A 23,389-nucleotide genomic window follows, 5' to 3' on the forward strand; every position below is an offset into this window, starting at 1 on the left:
TTTCATGCAAAACTAGAAAGCAGCCAAGAAAGAAAAAGCACATAAACAAACATCATTTTGTGTATAATCTAAGCAGTTAAATAACATTTGCTTGTATGATACTACTTTCAATGGAAATTTGAGATATAGTGGAAAATTCATTAAATTATTATCCCCCAATCCCCTCTCTTAAATATTCTGAAGATATGTGCCACCCAAAATATAGGCAGTGTTGAAGAGAGAAATAGAGACGTAACTTGAGTTGATAAGTTAGTTTCCAAGACAACTGAGTCAGCTGTGAATTCACACATTGCCTACTTGATTAGAACACTGTTGTGATAAGGCCAAAGCTGTGAATTTGTTCCTTGGATGAGCAAGATGATTTTTCCTATTTGTATCCTCAAATTGAAAATCTAAATGTAACCAGCTTATTATACTCCAGTTTTCCCAAGGTAGATTTTGTAAGATAATGTGGATTTAAAAAAAAAATCACAATCATTGTTACATGAAAAAATGAGATGTAAACCATATCACTATGTCTTCTTTGGATTTGAAAATCCCTATCCATTAGGTATCTGTATACTTTCTTCCTAGAGTTTTAGATAGGGCTTGGAATAATTTTATACTTTATACTTAATTATGTGGGAAATGTAAATGCTTAAGTGTGTTTTTCTCTTGGTTATATATTTTTGAAATCTTTTTCTTTACCTACTCTTGATCAATTTGAGCTTTAAACTTGAGAAGTTCATAGAAGTTATTATACTATATACTAATCACATAGCTCTTAAACACTATATTATAGATAGGAATAATTGATGACTAAAAATTTATAGAAAAAGGATCACCCTTTAGGTAAGTTTGTTAGAGTCTGTCCTTACATTTTGTAATGTATTTCAGCTCTTTTCACAGTCTTTTAAAAAATAAACTTAAGGAAAATGTTAGCAGTCACCTTTATAGCAAGCCATAACTTGGTGCTACAAAGTCATATTCCAGGGTGCCAGGAAGGCTTGCTTTTATTTTGCCATGAGTATGCTTACCTCATATATGGTTTGTATTTGTCATTTGACTGCTGATGTTAACTTCATGGATAGGGATAGAACTTAAGTGGTCCTGGGTAATTCAGTAGTCCTGGGTATGTTCCATTCTGCTGTATTGATCTTATTGCTAATTAACGTGTCCTTAGTCCTCTGGCCTAAAATAATTTGACTTTGGATATAACTTTGTGGATATCAATGTATTTCTCCCATCTGCTGTCTACTCTGGAGCTGCATGAGTGTGTGGCTTCTGTAGGAGAAACAATATGAGATCCTGGGTGATTCTGAGATGGAGTTATTCTGGATGTAGTTGAGTATGGGCCTATTGGAAGTGAAAGTGAAGTCGCTCAGTGGTGTCCGACTCTGTGTCCCCAAAGACTGTAGCCTACCAAGCTCCTCCGTCCATAGGATTTTCCAGGCAAGAATATTGGAGTGGGTTGCCATTTCCTTCTCCAGGAGACCTTCCCAACCCAGGGATTGAACCCAGGTCCTCCTGCGTTATAGGCAGATGCTTACTGTCTGAGCCACCAGGGAAGCCCAAACATTGAAAACTCTTCTCACATAAATAGTTTAGAATTTTATTTTTGAGGTTGACTTTAAGTTGAAAAAGTCAGGCCTATCTGGGCCCTAAGTTTATTTGGAAACTGAGTCAAATTATCAGTGTAGGAAGGTTATTAGAGACTTGATCTGAAGAAGGGAGTTGATTCTAGACTATTCAAGTGACCAAGTGATACTGTTCCTTTAAAGAAGTTGGGAAGAGAACGTTATTTAAGGAAATAATAATTCCAAAGCAGTAATAGACTCATACGTTTTCTATTAATACATTTCCGTAAAACAGCTAGCGTGTATCTCTGCTCAGCGTGCATTTTCTGTACCTCTAATGTGTGTTGAAAGTGACACAACAGCTAGAAGCTTTGCCTTCAGTGAGGTCTCAGGTTCACTGATCCCTATCACCTTTGCCTTTAACTGGGGACTGAAAGCAAGGCGTGGGTGTCATCATGTGAAGCTTGATCTCCATGACCTCATAGGGTCTCCTTCCTTCTGTGAGTCATCAGTTCAGTTCAGTTGCTCAGTCATGTCCGACTCTTTGCAACCCCATGGATTGCAGAACGCCAGGCCTCCCGGTCCATCACCAACTCCTGGAGTTTACTCAAACTCACGTCCATCGAGTTGGTGATCCATCCAACCATCTCATCCTCTGTCATCCCCTTCTCTTCCTGCCCTTAATCTTTCCCAGCTTCAAGGGATTTTCTAATGAGACAATTCTTCGTGTCAGGTGGTGAAAGTATTGGAGTTTCAGCTTCAACATCAGTCCTTCTAATGAATATTCAGGATGATTTCCTTTAGGATGGACTGCTTTGATCTCCTTGCTGTCCAAGGGACTTCTCAAGAGTCTTCTCTAGCACCACAGTTCAAAAGCATCAATTCTTTGGTGCTCAGTTTTCTTTATAGTCCAACTCTTATGTCCATACATGACCACTGGAAAAACCATAGCTTTGACTAGAAGGACCTTTATCGGCAAAGTAATGTCTCTGCTTTTTAATATGCTGTCTAGGTTGGTCATAGCTTTTCTTCCAAGGAGCAAGCATCTTTTAATTTCATGGCTGTAGGCACCGTCTGCAGTGATTTTGGAGCCCAAGAAAATAAACTCTGTCACTGTTTCCATTGTTTCTCCATCTATTTGCCATGAAGTGATGGGACTGGATGCCATGATCTTTGTTTTCTGAATGTTGAGTTTCAAGCCAGCTTTTTCACTCTCTTCTTTCACTTTCATCAAGAGGCTCTTTAGTTCTTCTTTGCTTTCTGCCATAAGGGTGGTATCACCTGCATATCTGAGGTTATTGATATTTCTCCTGGCAATCTTGATTTCAGCTTGTGCTTCATCCAGCCCAACATTTTGTGTGATGTACTCTGCATGTAAGTTAAATAAGCAGGGTGACAATACACAGCCTTGACGTACTCCTTTCCCAATTTGGAGACAGTCTGTTGTTCCATTTCCGATTCTAGCTGTTTCTTTACCTGCGTACTTGAGATTTCTCAGGATGCAGTTCAGGTGGTCTGGTATTCCCATCTCTTTAAGAATTTTCCACAGTTTATTGTGATACACACAGTCAAAGGCTTTGACGTAATTAATAAAGCAGAAGTAGATGTTTTTCTGGTATTTCCTTGCTTTTTCAGTGATCCAGTGGATGTTGGCAATTTGATCTCTGGTTCCTTTGTCTTTTCTAAATCCAGCTTGAACATCTGGAATTTCACATCTGGAACAGTACAGTTCCTGTACTGTTGAAGGCTGGCTTGGAGAATTTTGAGCATTACTTTGCTAGTGTGTGAGATGAGTGCAATTGTCTTGTAGTTTGAACATTCTTTGACATTACCTTTCTTTGAGATTGGAATGAAAACTGACCATTTCTAGTCCTGTAGCCACTGCTGAGTTTTCCAAGTTTGCTGGCATATTGAGTGGTTATCTGGGTCATGAAGATATTTTTTGTGTATCAGATCAGATCAGTCGCTCAGTCGTGTCCGACTCTTTGCGACCCCATGAATTGCAGCATGCCAGGCCTCCCTGTCCATCACCAACTCCCGGAGTTCACTGAGACTCACGTCCATTGAGTCAGTGATGCCATCCAGCCATCTCATCCTCTGTCGTCCCCTTCTGCTCTTGCCCCTAATCCCTCCCAGCATCAGACTCTTTTCCAATGAGTCAACTCTTTGCATGAGGTGGCCAAAGTACTGGAGTTTCAGCTTTAGCATCATTCCTTCCAAAGAAATCCCAGGACTGATGTCCTTTAGAATGGACTGGTTGGATCTCCTTGCAGTCCAAGGGACTCTCAAGAGTCTTCTCCAACACCACAGTTCAAAAGCATCAATTCTTCAGCGCTCAGCCTTCTTCACAGTCCAACTCTCACATCCATACATGACCACAGGAAAAACCATAGCCTTGACTAGACGGACCTTTGTTGGCAAAGTAATGTCTCTGCTTTTGAATATGCTATCTAGGTTGGTCATAACTTTCCTTCTAAGGAGTAAGCGTCTTTTAATTTGATGGCTGCAGTCACCATCTGCAGTGATTTTGGAGCCCAGAAAAATAGTCTGACACTGTTTCCACTGTTTCCCCATCTATTTTCCATGAAGTGATGGGACCAGATGCCATAATCTTCGTTTTCTGAATGTTGAGCTTTAAGCCAACTTTTTCACTCTCCACTTTCACTTTAATCAAGAGGCTTTTGAGTTCCTCTTCACTTTCTGCCATAAGGGTGGTGTCATCTGCATATCTGAGGTTATTGATATTTCTCCTGGCAATCTTGATTCCAGCTTGTGTTTCTTCCAGTCCAGTGTTACTTATGATGTACTCTGCATATAAGTTAAATAAACAGGGTGACAATATACAGCCTTGACGTACTCCTTTTCCTATTTGGCACCAGTCTGTTGTTCCAACTCATGTCCAGTTCTAACTGTTGCTTCCTGACCTGCATACAAATTCTTGCCACCTCTTCTTAATATCTTCTGCTTCTGTCAGGCCCATACCATTTCTGTCCTTTATTGTGCCAGTCTTTGCATGAAATGTTAATATATGCATTGCCCAGGAAGGGCACGACGTTTCCCATAGAGAAGTGATTTCCTGATCAAGTCTTTGTTTCCTATAAGCTTCACCATTACATCTTTCTTTTCTTCCATAATTTTAAAAGATGGGAAGTCAAAGTAGGACTGCTAGTTTGGTTTTTGTTTGCTGTCTTTATTGAGACTAGTAATGGTTGAAATATTTTTCAAGTGTTATTTTTTTTTTGTTAATTAATTTATTTTAATTGGAGGCTGATTACTTTACAGTATTGTAGTGGTTTTTGACATACATTGACATGAATCAGCCATGGGTGTACATGTGTTCTCCATCCTGAACCCCCTCCCACCTCCCTCCCCATCCCATCCCTCAGGGTCATCCCAGTGCACCGGCCCTGAGTGCACTGTCTCATGCATCAAACCTGGACTGGTGATCTATTTCACATATGGTAATAAACATGTTTCAATGCTATTCTCTCAAATCACCCCACCCTCTCCTTCTCCCAGAGTCTAAAAGTCTGTTCTTTACATCTGTGTCTGTTTTGCGGTCTCGCATATAGCATCGTCATTACCATCTTTCTAAAGTCCATATATACATGCGTTAGTATACTGTATTGGTGTTTTTCTTTCTGGCTTACTTCACTCTGTATAATAGGCTCCAGTTTCATCCACCTCATTAGAACTGATTCAAATGCATTCTTTTTAATGGCTGAGTAATATTCCATTGTGTATATGTACCACAGCTTTCTTATCCATTCATCTGCTGATGGACATCTAGGTTGCTTCCATGTCCTGGCTATTATAAACAGTGCTGCAATGAACACTGGGGTACATGTGTCTTCTGGTTTCCTTGGTGCGTGTGCCCAGCCGTGGGATTGCTGGGTCATATGGCAGTTCTATTTCCAGTTTTTTTAAGGAACCTCCACACTGTTCTCCATAGTGGCTGTACTTGTACCATGTTATTTTTCATATGTAACCCAAGGGCTCAGTTTTAGAAATGAAGTTTCTATATTCTATAGAATATATTTCCATATATTTTTCTGTTTCTATATTCTGCACTTTAAACCAACATGGGGAAGGCCTGTAAATGTACATCAGATTGCTCTGGTTGCATCACTTTCTGATGGCAACTCTGCTTTGAAGGATGGAAAATAGCAAAGCTGTGGACAGGCAGAAAAGCCATGGAATATACGGGCAGCAAACTTTTGCCTGTCTTATCTGATCTCCATTTCAGTTGCTGTAGATACTGTCTGAATTTTGCAACTTGGGTGAACCATTTTTCTATTGCGTTGGCCAGTAGTTCATTTGGGTTTTCCCCAAGATCTTGTGGGAAAACTGGAATGAACTTTTTTGGTCAACCCAGTATATGCTGCTGACCGCTTCCTAGCACAGAGCTTCCACAGAGAGGGTCTCCAGTATCAGGAGGTGTAGCTCTCACTCTCTATGAAAGATGGCAAATCTGTCTGCTCTCCTCTTTTAGATGCCTGGCTGTCTGCTAAGCTGAAACCTGAAAATCTAACTGTTGGAGGGAAGAGGGAGAGGAGGGTACCATTCCTGTATAGGCCCTGTTTGTAAACAGCGCCATGTTTAGTGGTTCAGAAAGTGTCCCATCACAAGAGAGTGGTTCTTTAGATTGGAAAATAGATCCTGAACTGATGGAACAAGAGGATTTTCCTCCCAATTTCTGGGAAGGATGATGGTGTAATGGAGTTATGTATGTAGTGTTAGAGACATGAAGCAGCCCTTAGTGGTAGACTGACCCCAGACTTGTCCTTTTGAGAGAATGCAAGTCATGGGAAATAGATGGGGAAACAGTGGAAACAGTGTCAGACTTTATTTTTGGGGGCTCCAAACTCACTGCAGATGGTGACTGCAGCCATGAAATTAAAAGATGCTTACTCCTTGGTAGAAAAGTTATGACCAACCTAGATAGCATATTCAAAAACAGAGACATTACCTTGCCAACAAAGGTCCGTCTAGTCAAGGCTATGGTTTTTCCAGTGGTCATGTATGGATGTGAGAGTTGGACTGTGAAGAAAGCTGAGAGCCGAAAAATTGATGCTTTTGAACTGTGGTGTTGGAGAAGACTCTTGAGAGTCCCTTGGACTGCAAGGAGATCCAACCAGTCCATCCTAAAGGAGATCAGTCCTGGGTGTTCTTTGGAAGGAATTATGCTAAAGCTGAAACTCCAGTACTTTGGCCACCTCATGCGAAGAGTTGACTCATTGGAAAAGAGTCTGATGCTGGGAGGGATTAGGGGCAAGAGCAGAAGGGGACGACAGAGGATGAGATGGCTGGATGGCATCACCGACTCGATGGACATGAATTTGGGTGAATTCCGGGAGTTGGTGATGGACAGGGAGGCCTGGCGTGCTGCAATTCATGTGGTCACAAAGAGTCGGACACAACTGAGCGACTGAACTGAACTGACTGAAGTGAGAAAACAGTTAAGTGACTTGCCCAGCGTCATACAGCTGACAGGGTTGAGGCTGGTGTCCCGTAAGTCTCTTCTAGGCCCCCTTATGTGCATTCTAGATGGCCCAGGTATCTCACAGGTGGGACTTACTCCCTCCCAGGCTTTGTTGTAAATGCCAATTATTTGTGACTGGAAGGTGTTTCTTCTTTCCTTTGCAATGTGACCAAACCAAAAATTTCTGCTTCAGTTGGTATTAAGAAAGGCAAAAGGAAAAAGAAAGTCACAAAAAAGCATTATGTTCAGTGAATAGCTACTATAAGCATGTGGCTATCATTTGGTTTTCAGACTCTGTCTTTTCAGGTGGAAGTGTTTTCCTCTTTGTTGTTCACATCAGTTTAAGAGCTTGGAGCTTGCTCCTCTCCAACACTCGGTGCTTCGTGCATCCCACTGCCCTGCACGTGGGTTTCCTCTGTCTGTCATTTAGGCGTTTCTCTGGATCCAAGCTCCAATACTTTGGCCACCTGATGCAAAGAGCTGACTAATTGGAAAAGACCCTGATGCTGGGAAAGATTAAAGGCGGGAGGAGAAGGGGACAACAGAGGATGAGATGGTTGAATGGCATCACCGACTCAATGGACATGAGTTTGAGTAAACTCTGGGAGGTAGTGAAGGACAGGGCAGCCTGGCGTGCTGCAGTCCATGGGGTCACAGAGTCGGACATGAGTGAGTGACTGAACAACAGCTGGATCCAACAGCCTCTGTGTGCTGCGTGGTGCTGCTTACATGAGTCAGACCACTGGTGGTGCTCGTCCTCTCCTAACCGTGTCCAAGGCCCCAAAGGCCACCTCTCTTAAGTGGTCATTCTGGATCCTTCCCCACCCCCAGGACTGGTTGTTGTCTCTGTATCTCTGAAGAGCTTTCTTCATTTTTTTATGAGTTGCCTGATACATATTGCTTTACAACTTCTTTTTTTATCTTTTTCTGAACCCTTCCCCCCAGATTTTAACATGATATCTTAAATGTAATGAACCAAGTATTAAGTAAAGTAATAAATAACTATGCAGGTGGGAATAGTCAAAGTGAGTTACTCATTTGATGTTTATAACATTGAATCAAAAGGACATGACTTTAGAGTTTTAAAAGTTTTGAACCCCTTAAATTTATGAAGTACTGTTCCTATTTTAAAGATTGGGCAGTTGTTCACAGTGAAGGTGAAGCCCAAGAGTTAGTTCGGTACAGGAGGACCAGTGCAGCCCTTCTCAACGGGCGGCTTCCTCCCATGCTGGTCTCTCTCTGCTGCGCAGTACTGTGCGGAGGCCGTGCGGAGGGTGTAGGGAGTGAGGGACCCCGACTGCCTCAGTCCCATTTCACACATCGTCCCATCAGTTTCATCACCGCAGCACACGATCCGGGTGTGGAACATGAGCCAGAATGAACCTTCCTCTAGGAAGCTTGTAGTTTATCAAGGGAAACAGCTTAGTAGTAGTAAGTAGAAAGTGAGTCAATGCTGCAGTCAAGGTTGGAGGTGAGGCCAGTCACTCTTTAAAATAAGATCTAGTTCACATCATTGATATGTTTTCTCAGTTTGTCCCTCTAGTAATTTCTTCTTTAAATTATTATTATTATTTTCCCACTGCTTTTTTTTTAAATTGGAGGCTAACTACTTTATAGTATTGTGGTGGTTTTTGCCATACATTCACATGAATCAGCCATGGGTGTACATGTGTTCCCCATCCTGACCCTCCCTCCCACCTCCCTCCCCATCCCATCCCTCAGGGTCCTGCCAGTGCACCTCTAGTAATTTCTTACAGCACTCTTAGTAATTCTACACCCTGAAATACTCTTCCACATAATCAGGAGTTTCCCACTGGTGAATGACAACCCATATACAGACTCATTTTATTTATCATACTGTTGTTCAGTCACCAAGTCATGTCCGACTCTACACGACCCCATGGACTGCAGCACTCCAGGCTTCCCTGTCCCTCACCATCTCCCTCAGTTTCCCAAGTTCATGTCCGTTGACTCAGTGATGCTATCCAACCATCTCATCCTCTGTTGCCTGTTTCTCCTTCTGCCTCAGTCTTTCCCAGCATCAGGGTCTTTTCCAGTGAGTCAGCTGTTCGCATGGGGTGGCCACAGTATTGGAGCTTCACCTTCAGCATCAGTCCTTCCAAAAAGTGTTCCAGGTTGATTTCCTTTAAGACTGACTGGATTGACCTCCTTGCAGTCCAAGGGATTCTCAAGAGTCTTCTCCAACATCACAATTCAAAAGCATTAATTCTTCAGTGCTCTGCCTTCTTTATTGTCCAGCTTTCATATCAGTACATGACTACTGGGAAAACCATAGCCTTGACTATATGCACCTTTGTTGGCAAAATGATGTCTTTGCTTTTTAACACTATTATCTAGGTTTGTCATAGCTTCCCTGCCAAGAAGTAGTCGTCTTCGGATTTCATGGCTACAGTCACCGTCCTCATTGGTTTTAGAGCCAAGAAGAGGAAATGTGTCACTGCTTCCACCTTTTCCCCTTCTGTTTGCCGTGTAGTAAAGGGACGGCTCAGAGATTAAAGCGTCTGCCTGCAATGCAGGAGACCTGGGTTAGATCCCTGGGTCAGGAAGATCCCCTGGAGAAGGAAATGGCAACCTGCTCCAGTATTCTTGCCTGGAGAATCCCATGGATGGAGGAGCCTGCCAGGCTACAGTCCACGGGGTCACAAAGAGTCGGACATGACTGAGCGACTTCACTTCACTTCACAAAGGGACCAGATGCCAGGGTCTTAGTTTTCTGAATGTGGAGTTTTAAGCTGGCTCTTTCACTCTCCTCCTCCATCTTCCCTCATCAAGAGGCTCTTTAGTTCCTCTTTGCTTTCTGCCATGAGAGTGGTATCATTTGTCATAGTAGGGTTTTTTAAAGGATCACTTCAGACTTGGCTGAGAGTGTCTGTTTTCTTATACTTGCTTATTATTTTTAGTGGACTGTGTGTATACATTTGACTTTGTGACCTCTGTTTGAAATTAATAGTATTTTCCAGCATTATATCCACATTTGAAAAATAGAAAATTCTTAATTATACCCTTGCCTTGTTTTTTTGAGGACTTTTGACCAATTGCTCTGTATTTATCTATGAATATCTGGTTATAGAAGCAAGGCCTAACTTTAAGGTTGTTTGGTAATAAATGTTCTATTTACTCACTGTTAAATCACTGTTTTCCCTCCAGGTCTTGGTAGTAATATCTGAATGTTTCTACTTGCCACTTCCAAGGAATTTATCTGAACATTCTGGTAAGTATGACAAGTTTATGAGATAGAGTATCTTTAGAAGTCTGTGGTATGCCCTTCTGTGCTCATAGTGAATTTTCCTGTGGTTTGCTGGTGACCAAACATTCACCACCACCAAATTCCTTGAAATGTGTTCTCTAGATAGATTTGAGCAAGCATTCTTTTTTTTCCTCTCTTACATTAAAGAACATTTCATTTTGGCCATTACTTTTTCCCTTGAATTGTATGCTTTTCATTAATCAGTTGACATGTTTTCCTTCATTCAAACTGGGATGAGCAAGGCAGGAGGGGAAGTGGCACTTACTGAGTTTCTCCTGTGTACCAGTAATGACTCTGAGCCATTAAAGCAGTCTTCCCAAATCCTTTCAGTACTTCACACTGTTTCTGGGACCAAATACCTCTGGATTTCCATGTTTTATTCCTGTTGTTTGCAGGAAGACTTTGTTTTTTTGGCCATACTTGTGTCCTGTGGGATCTGTCTTTCCTGACCAGGATTGTACCTGCACTTCCTGAAGGGGAAGTGCAGAGTCCTAACCATTGGACTGCTAGGGAAGTGTTGAAGACTCATGAGACTTTGTAATTGTTGAATTTTATGTGAATTTAACTAAATAAGCTTATATTTCTTTTTTAATTCTTAAAGTTTTTAAGGCTTTCAGACTTCCATATATAATTATAAACTATGTTATATTCCTTAGAATTCTTAAAAGTAACAAAATCCCGGTTTAAAGTAACTTAGGGGAAGAAAGAAAAATCTATTAGTTTACAAAGCTGAAAAATCCAAGGATGTTCTGGTTTCATGCTCAGCCCAAAGATGATCGCTTTCTGTCTCTGTGAAGCTGATTCAGTGGCTTTAAACAGCCCCAACTCACATTTCATCAGTTTAACAATCCCTGTAGAAGGAGAGAAAGTTATCCTCCTCACTCTGGCCAAAAATTCCTGGACAGGATTCCAGCTGGCTCTGCTTAAGTCAGAGTTTGAACCAATTACCATGACCAGTGAGTGTTTTGCTGAGCATTCTACAAAGTGCATAACACAGAGCACAGAGGAATCTTTGCCCTCCATGCCCCTGGGCTGTGCCCAAGTCAGCTCGGTCAGCGAGTGTCCAGAGAGAGGTGGAGACACCCTGGATGGGGCTAGGATGCCATCCAGAGATCTGTCCTTTGCAGTAACATGGTTTCATGATGGAGAAAGCCATCCTGTACCCCATTGTTTCATTTTACAGCAAAATGCAATCGACTGCTGAATGACCTTTTTAAAATTGAAGTATAGTTGGTGTCCAACGTTGTATTTGTTTCAGGTGTACAATAGAGTTGATTCATTATTTTTATAGGTTATACTCCATTTTAAGTTATGATACTGGTTCTATCTCTATGCTGTATATTACATCCTTGTATCTTGTAGATTTTATACCTTGTAGCTTGTACTTCTTTTCCCCTTCCCTGTCTTGCCCCTCCAGTTGGTAACCACTAGTTTGTTGAATCAGTACAAAGCATTAGTTTGTATGAGTCTGTTTCTGTTTTATAATATTCATTCGTTTGTTTTATTTTTTTAGATTCTACATACTAGTGAAAGCATTTTGAATGCCCATTGTTTAATCAGAGAATGTTCCCCTCTCTTTCTTCCACAGAGCAGAATCTCAGGTCAGAGGAGGTTCATTTAACTGAACAGTTGCAGGATGTAGAGGAGGAAAAGGATGATTCAAATGAAGAAGAGAACAAGGACAGCCTTGTAGATGATGAGGATGAGAAAGAGGACCTTGGTTACGAGGAGGAAGCAGAGGAGGAAGAGGAGGACGGCCCAGCTGCTGGCGGGGACGAGGAGAAGAGTGATGCCCGGGACCCGGAGCCCCCGAGGGAGGCCCGGGAGGACGAGGGGTCCAGTGAGGTTGGAGATGACAGCCTGGAGCAGCCCCGCCCGGCTGGCACAGAGGCGCTGGGAGACTCGTTGAGACAGCGCAGAAGTCAGCATGCTGACAAGGGACCGTCGGCCTGAGACTGGAATACAGACCAAAAGAATATGTTAACTTCCCCTTTTGTCTGCAGTTTAAACCAAATTCTTATTTTCTTTTTGAATGAGCAAGCTTCTCTTAAACAATAATCTTTAGCCATTTAGTCTCATGGCATTAAGCCTCGTGTATGTTAGGGAGAATCTTTCAAGCATGACAATCAGGATACAGAAAAGCAAACATGGTGCTGGGGTCTGTTTGGGGCCGGGGGTGAGCACACGTTTACTCGGGGCTACAGAGCTCTGACCAGAGAACGCAGTCCCCAGCGTCAGGAGCACTGTCACGGGCACAGACAGGGCTGCAGGCCCTTACCGTGAGAGCAGGGCAAGCTGAGCACCCCGAGTGTAGCAGCCATCTTGGTTCCTCTTGTTTGAATATTGATTTTTGTCAAACTGTAAGAAACATCAGGCCATCAGGCACCATATAAAGGGGTACTTTTTAGAGATAGAAGTTGAGAGGGCCTTGGAGATTATTGTAGAAAAAAGCTTGGAAATGTTTCTAACTCTGAACCTCCCTTCTTGTGTTTTATTTCTTACCTTTAACATTTCCAGTTTTCCCACCATGGGCCTGTGGGCTCCCCATCCTCTGAACAGTACTTCCTCAGTGAGAGGACTCGGGCAGCAGTCAGCTTGATATTAGCTGTATTTATTTTGCCTTAAGGGTTTAGATAATCAAGCAGCACAGCCCATGAAGCCATGACTGCCAAGGGTCTCAAACAAAATGTTGTAACCTTCAGAGATTCAAAAAGAAGTAGCGGTTTTACAGGAGAGATTTTGGTTGTTTTAAGCCAAAACGTGGTATTTTTAAATTTTTTTCCAAAAGCTCCTTTAGCAATATTCTTTGAAGCCAGAAATCTCCTACGTCTTTGCCAGTACAAGGTAATCTTATGATGAAACCTTGAATACTGTATTGTTTTGTTTCCATTTCAAGGGGTTCCCTGGCTCTTGAACCAGTTTAATAATAACTGAAAAAACATTTCTGATTTTCCTTCACTGATACGCTTTTGATGAAAGAACTAATGAAATTGTGTATCTGAAAATGAAAGGTTTGATTTCGTTTCCTTCTTCCTTAATCTTGTAAAGAATTTTATTTCCATACATCTCAATATTTAGTCTGCTAAAAGTACCCAGGGGGCCCAATGTCCTTTAGAAAATCCATCCATCTATCTGATTTATGCCTTAGAATAAATTCATAATATTAGATTCCAAGCTTATGAAAGGTGTCTAAAGTTTATTGTACACCCCTTGAGTCCAGATGGAATAATAAGTAGTACAGGTTTATGGAATTCAAAAAGCTTCTGTCATTTTTTTCTTTTTAATTTATTTTTTATTGAAAGATAATTGCTTTACAGAATTTTGTTGTTTTCTATCAAACCTCAACATGAATCAGCCATGGGTATACATATATCCCCTCCCTTTTGAACCTCCCTCCCATCTCCCTGCCCATCCCACCCCTCTAGGTTGATTCAGAGCCCCTGTTTGAGTTTCCTGAGCTATACAGAAAATTCCCGTTGGCTATCTAGTTTACATATGGTAATGTAAGTCTCCATGTTACTCTGTAATCTTTAAGAAGAAATATGCAGTACACTCCTATCTGCTGTTTAGATAACCCTTACCTTGCATTAACTTTGAACATGGGCTTACTGGAGGAGGGGGAGGTTCTGAAACTCTGCCCTGATGTGGCTGAATGAGCCTATTGCAAGCCTCACACAAAGGGAGTTTTTATTCTGACAGAATCCAGTTTTTAGAGTTGGTTATTTTTCATCTTTCCCACTTAGTCACCTGATAGTCTCATCCCCCAGTGTGATGACATTAAGAGTTGCCGATAATTTTTCTCTTTAGACAGCAACACAATCTCAAGTTTGAGGCCATCACAGAACTGACAGGCTGGGAAAACCTTGACTTGTGCTCACTTCTCGCCCGACCACCATCTGGGGCTCTGACACCTCACCCAAAGTCCCAGTTCCAGTGGTACCTCCAGGGAGGCAGCTCCATCTCCCTGATACCAGGAAGCCTTTCTGGAGCAGAGACAAGCTGAACCTGCCCTCCTGGCACTGGATTCTGTTTCTTTTCTAATCAGCTGAAACAAAATTTTCAAAGATAATTGAATTCAAGTTCAATAGTATTGGAATAAGAAAGGCTTCATAGTTTGGCTTTTCTGTATGATACTTCTCCCCAACCCCCTGCCCCCATATTGAAATAATTCTTTTTCTGTCAGTGAAGTATTTTACTAAAGGGGATGGAATGAAGAAATAAAATCTACTTTGGCTTTTTATAAATGTAAGGCCAATTTCCAGTTGGACTTCTGATAGTATTTAATTATATAATAAGAAAAATGTATTTTCTTTCTCAACAATACATAAAAAAAATAGAGGAAGAGGAGAAAACAGTTTGGAGATGTGGATTCATTAAAAGTTGAAGTATTTGCTATGGGGACTGTTTTTACGGTTTTTTTTTTTTTTTTTTTTTTTTAATATTCTGATGAGAGATGCACACAATCGAATTTAATTTCTTTCTACTTGCAACTTTTAGGTTCATTTTAAGTTCTTCCTGAATATAAAACTAAAGGAAAATACCAACCCAAAATAATTTAAAACTAGATTAACATTTCAATAGGAGTTGATAGATTTTTCCTGTAGGTAATAAGTAGTCCTTAATCCAGAAGTCAAGTGCATAGAAATATGATTTTTATTCAAAAAATAAATTATCGTACCTCCCTGTATTGCAATATCAGTTACTTAGTTATAGAATATCAAAGTTAGGTAAATTAAATAAACTGTTCATTTGGGAATGGGTGCAGTGCCTTCTGTGTGAGAAGTGAGAGCAGAATGCCTGTTCACTGGTTAGAGGGAAAGTTTGAAACCTCCAGTTACTGTTTCCTTGATTTCTTCCTTTTATTATTTATCTCTTGGCGAACAACCCCAGCTTGCTTAGAGTTCTCATTCTGAAGCAACATGTAGGCAGTCTACTTCTTTCTTTCCCATTAAACTGTAAGTGTGAATGGATGAGAAGCTGGTTCATTCAACTCACATGGCTTGAACCCATGAGTACAAACCCGCCGCTTTATCTTGGCACAAGATCCCAGTTAGCCACAAGCTTCTCTGATTACAAGAAGAAATCCGAAATTACTACTGTGATAAAAAGCAAGCAAGCTTTGGTCAGGCTGACTCTGATGGTGGAGAAAGCCAAATTTTGACTCTTATGGCCCAAATCCTTGTTGATAGCTGTGGTATTTCTATAAGATTTGTGTATGTGTGATTTGGGTAGATGATAGAAGTGTCTTTTAAGGCAAGTACTTGGCATGTGACTTATTACCAAGTCCTTTAAGAGTGGAGCCTGATTTACAGAATGAGAAACATTAAAGAGTCCAAAGAAGAGTTGAAATGATAAGACGTACCTGAGCTTTTAGCCTAAAACCTTAAATTGGCATGAAGTAAGAAAAGGAAGGGGAGACTGGTGCTTTTTATAATGTGTATCAGTAGTTTCATTATGTCCTTTATCTCAGTGTTAAAGTGTTATTTCTGCCAGTCTTATAAATGTGTGGTTCACCCATCCTTTCAAATAATAACATTTGGGAAAATGGTGATGTAAATCTTCTGTGCCAATAGAAAAGTTCCTTCTTGTTCAGTATCTGTTTATATCAGTCTACATTATGATCCCCTTTAGAAGATTATAGCTTATCTTGAAAACCAAAAGTGGAGTCAAGTCAGATCGATCTGGATGGGGCAGCTTTTTGAGCATCTTTCCTGAGCCAGGAGGTTTGCTTGAAAGGCCTTTGATAGTTTCAGATCAGGACACATGGCCTTCAGATGGCTTATTCTCAGCGAAGCTTCTTGTGAACTGTGACATTGTATATATGTGACTCAAACAACTTTAACATGTTTCTGGTGTATTTTAATCATAATTGTTACTAAACAGTGCAAATGTAGCTTCTTCATGCAAATGTAGCTTTATACTAAAAATACTATTTATTTGTACTGCAATCCATTATAAATTTGTTATTTATATTCTTGTAATTGTCTTAATTTTTTAGCCTAGTGATACTTATTTTTCTCTTCATCTGTATTTTCCTCAAATGGCATCAGCAGCACCTGGAGTAGGAGATCAAGATATGAGCCTCAAGCGTACATTGCCTGAATTACAGATCACCTTATCACAGAATTGTATGTGATCCTTGATGCTATTTGTTTTCATTTTATTGTAAATTTCCACTTGCATCAAAACATAATGATGGTGATAACTAAGTAAAAAGAAAACAAAACAAAAGTTCTTTTTCATACACGAAATTCACAGAAGTCATTTGCCTAGGCAGTGAAAAATATTACTTTGTTAAAAAGTAATTTTCATGTGTCCATCCTCCATCCTGTCTGTTCATTGTTCCTCTCTTCCTCCTCCTTGACTTGATGCATCCCGAACCCTTGCTTTAGCTTCTCTGAGAGGTTCACAAAAACTCAGGAATGAGTGCAAAGATCCAAGGCTTTCTCCTCATCATAGTTGTGTTGTCTATGGAAACTCACTGCCCTCAGGTCCCCTCTTTCCTGAGGTCTGGAAGTGGCCGGCAGTGGAGCAGATGGCAAGGGATGCTACTAACCCTTTGGGATACTGAACTGACCTGGTCTCCTAGGGCATTCAGAATACTGCATCTGACCCTTCCTGTCAGTATAGCAGTGGAAAAGCCCAAAGGACAGACTCCCTCAGAGACTGGGGTGAAATAATGGAATTAGAGTTTTCATTTTTGAAAGATAGTAGGGACATGTGTGGGCTTTCCTGGTAGCTCAGCTGGTAAAGAATCTGCCTGCAATGGAGGAGACCCCAGTTCAATTCCTGGGTCGGGAAGATCCCCTGGAGAAGGCATAGGCTACCCACTCCACTATTCTTGGGTTTCCATGGTGGCTCAGATGGTAAAGAATCCACTTGGAATGCGGGAGACCTGGATTCGATCCCTGGGTTGGGAAGATGCCGCCCTGGAGGAGGGCATGGCAAACCATTCAGTATTCTTGCCTGGAGAATTCCATGAACAGAGGAGCCTGGCGGGCTGCAGTCCATGGAGTCACAAAGAGCTGGACACGACTAAACAACGAAGCACACAGGGATGTGTAGTAAGAAAAAAATGATTAAACTTCCGTACGACCAAGTCCGTAGAGAAACTTGCTCAGCATGTTAATGGAAGAACGTCCACTATGTGGTATCTTGACCTACTTGAACTTGGTCATACGTCCTTAGTGGGAGCAAAGCCTGCAGCTTTTTAAACCAACACTGAGGTGCAATCCCCTTCTTTGCTCCAGTCTTTGAGGTTCTTTGAAATTTATTCTACAATAATAGGTTAAGTCTTCTTAGGACATGTGACCCTCTTCAGACTTAGAACAGGATTAGGCAGTCTAGCCTGTGTTAGTTCAGTTCAGTTCAGTCGCTCAGTCATGTCTGACTCCTTGCGACCCCATGGACTGAAGCATGCCAGGCCTTCCTGTCCATCACTAACTCCCGGAGTCTACCCAAACTCATGTCCATTGAGTCAGTGATGCCATCCAACCATCTCATCCTCTGTCATCCCCTTCTCCTCCTGCCCTCAATCTTTCCTACATCAGGGTCTTTTCAAATGAGTCAGCTCTTCCCATCAGGTGGCCAAAGTATTGGAGTTTCAGCTTCAACATCAGTCCTTCCAATGAACACCCAGGGCTGATTTCCTTTAGGATGAACTGAGTTTCAGCTTCAACATCAGTCCTTCCAATGAACACCCAGGGCTGATTTCCTTTAGGATGAACTTGAGAGTCCAAGGGACTCTCAAGAGTCTTCTCCAAAACCACAGTTCAAAAGCATCAATTCTTTGGTGCTCAGCTTTCCTTATAGTCCAACTCTCACATCCATACATGACTACTGGAAAAACCACATGGAACCACAGACTGGTTCCAAATAGGAAAAAGAGTACATCAAGGCTGTATATTGTCACCCTGCTTATTTAACTTATATGCAGAGTACATCATGAGAATCACTGGGCTGGATGAAGCACAAGCTGGAATCAAGATTGCCAGGAGAAATATCAATAACCTCAGATATGCAGATGACACTACCCTTATGGCAGAAAGTGAATAAGAACTAAAGAGCCTCTTAATGAAAGTGAAAGAGGAGAGTGAAAATATTTGCTTAAAGCTCAGCATTCAGAAAACGAAGATCATGGCATCTGGTCCCATCACTTCATGACAAATAGATGGGGAAACAGTGGAAACAGTGGCTGACTTTATTTTGGGGGGCTGCAATGCCGAGGTCCAGCCCCAGCTGATCCAGGGTATTCGAAGGAGAGACGGCATAGGCGAGGATCAGGATACAATACCTTCAATTAGATATTAATTAAAGATATAAAGAGTAATAGAATAAGGATAGCTCAGTAGGAAAATTCAGTGGAGAAAAGAGGCTGAGTGGCTTGGTTTATGCGGGAGACCAATAAAACTTCAAGACAAGAAGTTTGCACCACTTACGTAGGCCACAGGCGTCCTTCCGTTCTCCCAAAGGAGAGGAGACACTGAGGCCTCCCCGGTCGGATCTTAGAAGCCCAGGCATAATTAGTAAGCATGGTGGGTTCCACGCTCCAGATGGAGACTCAGCCAGAGTGGGAGAGAGAGCGACATGGGGAGACCAGTATTTCGAGAAACTGATCCCAATTCTTTATTTTCCATGGTCTACTTTTATACACTGAGATGTTATGCAAAAGTCACGCGGGGTCAGCAGTCCTGAGTTTTATCAAAGTCAGGTGCTTCATACAAATGTATACAGAGGTCTTAGGGGTGTTACATCATCTTCTGGCAGGGGGCCTGCTGACAATTCTGACCCTCTCCTTGTGACAGCGGTCAGTCAATCAGGACACTTATTCCTCCAGGGCTGATTATTCTCAAAACAGACGCCACCCAAATAAAGTTACATTCCTACAGGGTGAGGGTGTAGTGGGTTTTAGTTAAGGAAAGAATTTACTTAGCCTAAGGTCTAACGTGATTAATATCAAAGGTTAATTCTATATATTCATTAATGTGTGTAAGGGCAGGGGATATGGAGACTTAGCAACAAACATTGGCTCAACAAATGAAAAACCCTTCACCAACACAATTTCTAATTAGCCCATTATACTTATACTAATAGTTTTCTAACTTTTCTAAGGAACCTGTTTTTAGAAGGTTTAAAGCATCTTGTGCTGTGAGCGATCACATGTGGCGGACAAGCCTGTCAGGCAGGCCAGAGAACCTTCAGAGGAGTTTGTAGGTTAAAACACTCTTATCACGCCCAGGAATTATTATTAACTGGAGCTCTAGGTTAACTCCTTCTCCGAAAGAGGTGGTGGGGGACAGCCCCCCGTAAAGTCAGAGATGTAGGTGAGAGCACAAAGTAGTAAAGTAGGCAGGCTCTGGTTATGGGGGTAGACGCTCGAGGATTTCCAGGGGGACTCCTGAGGCTCAATCCCGCCTTTGCGTATGTCGAGCCTCCTTCCTCATGACCTTTGTCACGGGCGGAGTACCTCACTCTGGCCCCCAACACCCATCGATTTGCCATGAAGTGATGGGACCAGATGCCATGATCTTCGTTTTCTGAATGTTGAGCTTTAAGTCAAATTTTCACTCACTTCTTTCACTTTCATCAAGAGGCTCTTTAGTTCATCTTCACCTTCTGCCATAAGGGTGGTGTCGTCTGCATATCTGAAGCTATTGATATTTCTCCCAGCAATCTTGATTCCAGCTTGTGCTTCTTCCAGTCCAGCATTTCTCATGATGTACTCTGCATATAAGTTAAATAAGCAGGGTGACAATATACAGCCTTGACGTACTCCTTTTCCTATTTGGCACCAGTCTGTTGTCCCATGTCTAATTCTAACTGTTGCTTAGGACAAGCTTAGGATTAAGGATAAGTTTGGAAGATGAGCCCTCTCTCTGAGGCTGGGGTTCACATCTCATTGAAGAATATAGTTGCAGAAGGTGGATGGCAGAAAGTTTGCAGATTTGTAGTCATTGCAGAAGCAGAGCTGGTCCACAGTCACTGATAAGCAACAAGGAAACTCAAGGATGCAGGTGAGCTGTCGACAGGGCTTGGGTGCCTGAGAGGGAATGGAGGTATTAGTGTGGGCCTGAGGCACAGAATACACAGTGTCCATGGTTGGGGGAATCAGAGGAGACAACCCTGGGAGTTAGCAGAGGGACTGAGGGCACTGATGTGGGTGGGAGGCCTGAAGTGTGCAGTGTCTGCATTGACAGGGCTGTGGGAGGGTGATCAACAGGCTCTGCTCTGTCTGCAAAGTCAACAAATAGTAATGTGGAACCAGTGGATGAGGAGACGGGTCAATGGGATAAAATAGAAAGTCTATAAATAAACACAAGGATATTGGGGAATTAAGTATGAAAACAAATCACTGGAACAAAAATGAACTTTAAGAAGTTCTGGGACTGGAGGGAAGGGAGGTGCTAGTGTGTGCCTGAGGCACAGAATACACAGTGTCCAAGATGGGAGGGCTGTGGTGTTTGGGGAGTCAGAGGAGACAACCCTAAGAGTTAGCAGAGGGACTGAAGGTGCTCTGGTGACCCAGTGGTTGAGAATCTGCCTGCCAGTGTAGGGGACACATGTGCAATCCCGGATCTGAGAAGATTCCACATGCTGTGGGATAACTAATCTTGTGTGCCACAAGTTCTGAGCCTGTGCTCTAGAGCCTGTGCTCTGCAACAAGAGAAGTTACTGCAGGGAGAAGCCCACATTTCAACTAGAAGGTAGCCCCTGCTTGACGGAACTAGAGAAAGCCTGTGAAGCAACAAAGACCCAGAGTAGCCAAAAATCAATCAATCAGATTTTTTTTTTTTTTTTTAAAGAGGGAATTCCCTGGCGGTCCATTGTTTAAGACTCTGGATTTCCAAGTAGGGGGCATGGGTTCAATTCCTGGTTGGGGAACTAAGATCCCACATGCTGTGCAGAATGGCAAAAATGAATAAGTAAATAAGAAAAGAAATTGTTCTGGGATAGCTGCTTACCCTACCAGCAAAAGTTGATATTAGATCTATAGCTGATTCCATGAGTAAAACTAATCTCAAATGGATTGAGAATCTAAAAGTAAAATATTCAAGATACAATTACTAGGGGGAAAAATAGGTGAATTCCTCTCTAAACAGAATTTAGACAAAGGGTTCTAACTATGATTCAAATCCAGATTCGATAAAAGTAGGTGACGAAAATTGCATGAAAATAAAAACATTTTACATGGCCATAGGTATATAAATAGTTGATATAATCAAAAGGCAACTCAAACTCTAAAAATGAGGGGAAATGCAAAGACTGATGCTGAAGCTTAAGCTCCAATACTTTGGCCACCTGATACAAAGAATTGACTCACTGGAAAAGACCCTGCAGCTGGGAAAGATTGACAGTAGGAGAAGAGGGTGATGAAAGATGAGATGGTTGGATGGCATCACTGACCCAGTGAACATGAGTTTGAGCCAACTCCAGGAGACAGTGAAGGGCAGGTATGCCTGGTGTGCTGCAGCCCATAGGGTCATCAAGAGTCAGACACAACTGAGTGACTGAACAACAACAGAGGGAGAAAAATAGTAAGCCTCAAAGAGATTCAACTAATTTCAAGCAAAATTCACGCCAGAAATAAAAGCTAACACCACACTTAAAGGAATAAAACAGTCCAACAATCAACAATGTAAATTTAAAATTTTCTGACATCCAGAAAAAAATTGTCAGCCATTCAAAGATGGAAAAAAATTTGAATATTACTGATCTTTGGGACAATGCTTCTCAGGTGGCACTAGTGATAAAGAACCCACTTGTCAATACAGGTGACACTAGAGACGCTGGTTCGATCCTTGGGTTAGGAAGATCACCTGGAAAAGGGCAAGGCAACCCACTCCAGTATTCTTGCCTGGAGAATCCCATGGACAGAGGAGTCTGGTGGGCTATAGTCTGGAGTGTCACAAAGAGTCGGACACGACTAAAATGTCTGACTTTAGTCGGAATGTATGTCAGACTATGTGTCTGTATGTCAGAAGGAGAGGAGTGATGACAAAATATTGACAAAATGATGGCCAATTTTTTTCCCAAACTTTATTAAGACAATAAAACTTTAGAGAAACTTAATGAACCCCAAATAGAATAAACACAAAATTCAAAACTACATAAAACCAATCATTATATTGTTTAAGAATACATATATAGTAAGAACAACAAAGAAAAGCAAAGACAAGATCAACCAAAATTCAGGATAGGATGAAGAGTGTATAGAGAGGGGAACTCAAAAGTCTTCAAATGTATTAGTGTGTTCTTTTTCTCAAGTGTCATAAAAGCAAATAAGTTTTTAAAAATTATTTTTAAATATATATATATACATATAAGATTTTTTTGCACATATTAAATATCACAATAAAAATAAATAAATGATCTTCATCCAGTTCCCTTTCTGTGTTACTTGCAACACAAGCCAGAAACCTGGGTGTAAGTCAAACCATTTTTTAATGTGATTAGCTCTGTCTCTCTTGAGCTTGAAACTATTAATCTGGCCTCACTGCTATTTGAAGCAGAGATAACTAATTTGCCCAAGGGCTTCCCTGGTGGCTCAGATGGTAAAGAATCTGCCTGCAATGTGGGAGACCCATGTTTGATCCCTGGGTTGGGAAGATCCCCTAGAGAAAGGAACTGCAACTCACTCCTGTATTCTTGCCTGGAGAATTCCATGGACAGAGAAACCTGGCAGGCTACAGTCTATGGGGTCACAAAGAGATGGACACGTCTGAGTGACTAATACACAACACACACACAAACACACATGCGTGCGTGCGCACACACACACACACACACACACACACACACAGGGTGTGGCAAAGGCAGGATTAAAACCTAGACTTACTTGAGAGCCCAGTGTCTTATCCATCCATTATCCTGCCTTGTGTCAAAACCAAGGTAACATTGGGAGATGCTTAGCCACACCTGCCATAATCACTGAATATAAAGGATAGATTTATTTCTTCTCCAATTATCCTCTTACCTCCTTTATCTTCCTAACTCCTCCTTAATTCTTAACTCTGAGATCAAACTACACTTCCTATGGAATGTCTTCCTAACTCCTATGGCCTAGTATAGTCACCTTCAGATACT

The 23,389-nt window shown here is 41.7% G+C and overlaps 1 protein-coding gene across 1 annotated transcript in view; it reads left to right on the plus strand.

Annotated features, from left to right (window-relative positions):
• The window catches only part of TMX4 (thioredoxin related transmembrane protein 4), a 60,306-nt gene extending 44,028 nt beyond the window's left edge, over window positions 1–16,278 (plus strand). The window contains exons 7-8 of the mRNA XM_005904304.3: window positions 10,207–10,270; window positions 11,895–16,278. Coding sequence (XP_005904366.2) covers window positions 10,207–10,270; window positions 11,895–12,259 — 429 coding nt within the window. The 3' untranslated portion in view covers window positions 12,260–16,278. The remainder of the gene's footprint in view (window positions 1–10,206; window positions 10,271–11,894) is intronic.
• The last annotated feature ends 7,111 nt before the right edge of the window (window positions 16,279–23,389 follow it).

The sequence above is a fragment of the Bos mutus genome, chromosome 13 (genome assembly GCF_027580195.1).
Source record: "Bos mutus isolate GX-2022 chromosome 13, NWIPB_WYAK_1.1, whole genome shotgun sequence".
Classification (NCBI taxonomy): domain Eukaryota; kingdom Metazoa; phylum Chordata; class Mammalia; order Artiodactyla; family Bovidae; genus Bos; species Bos mutus.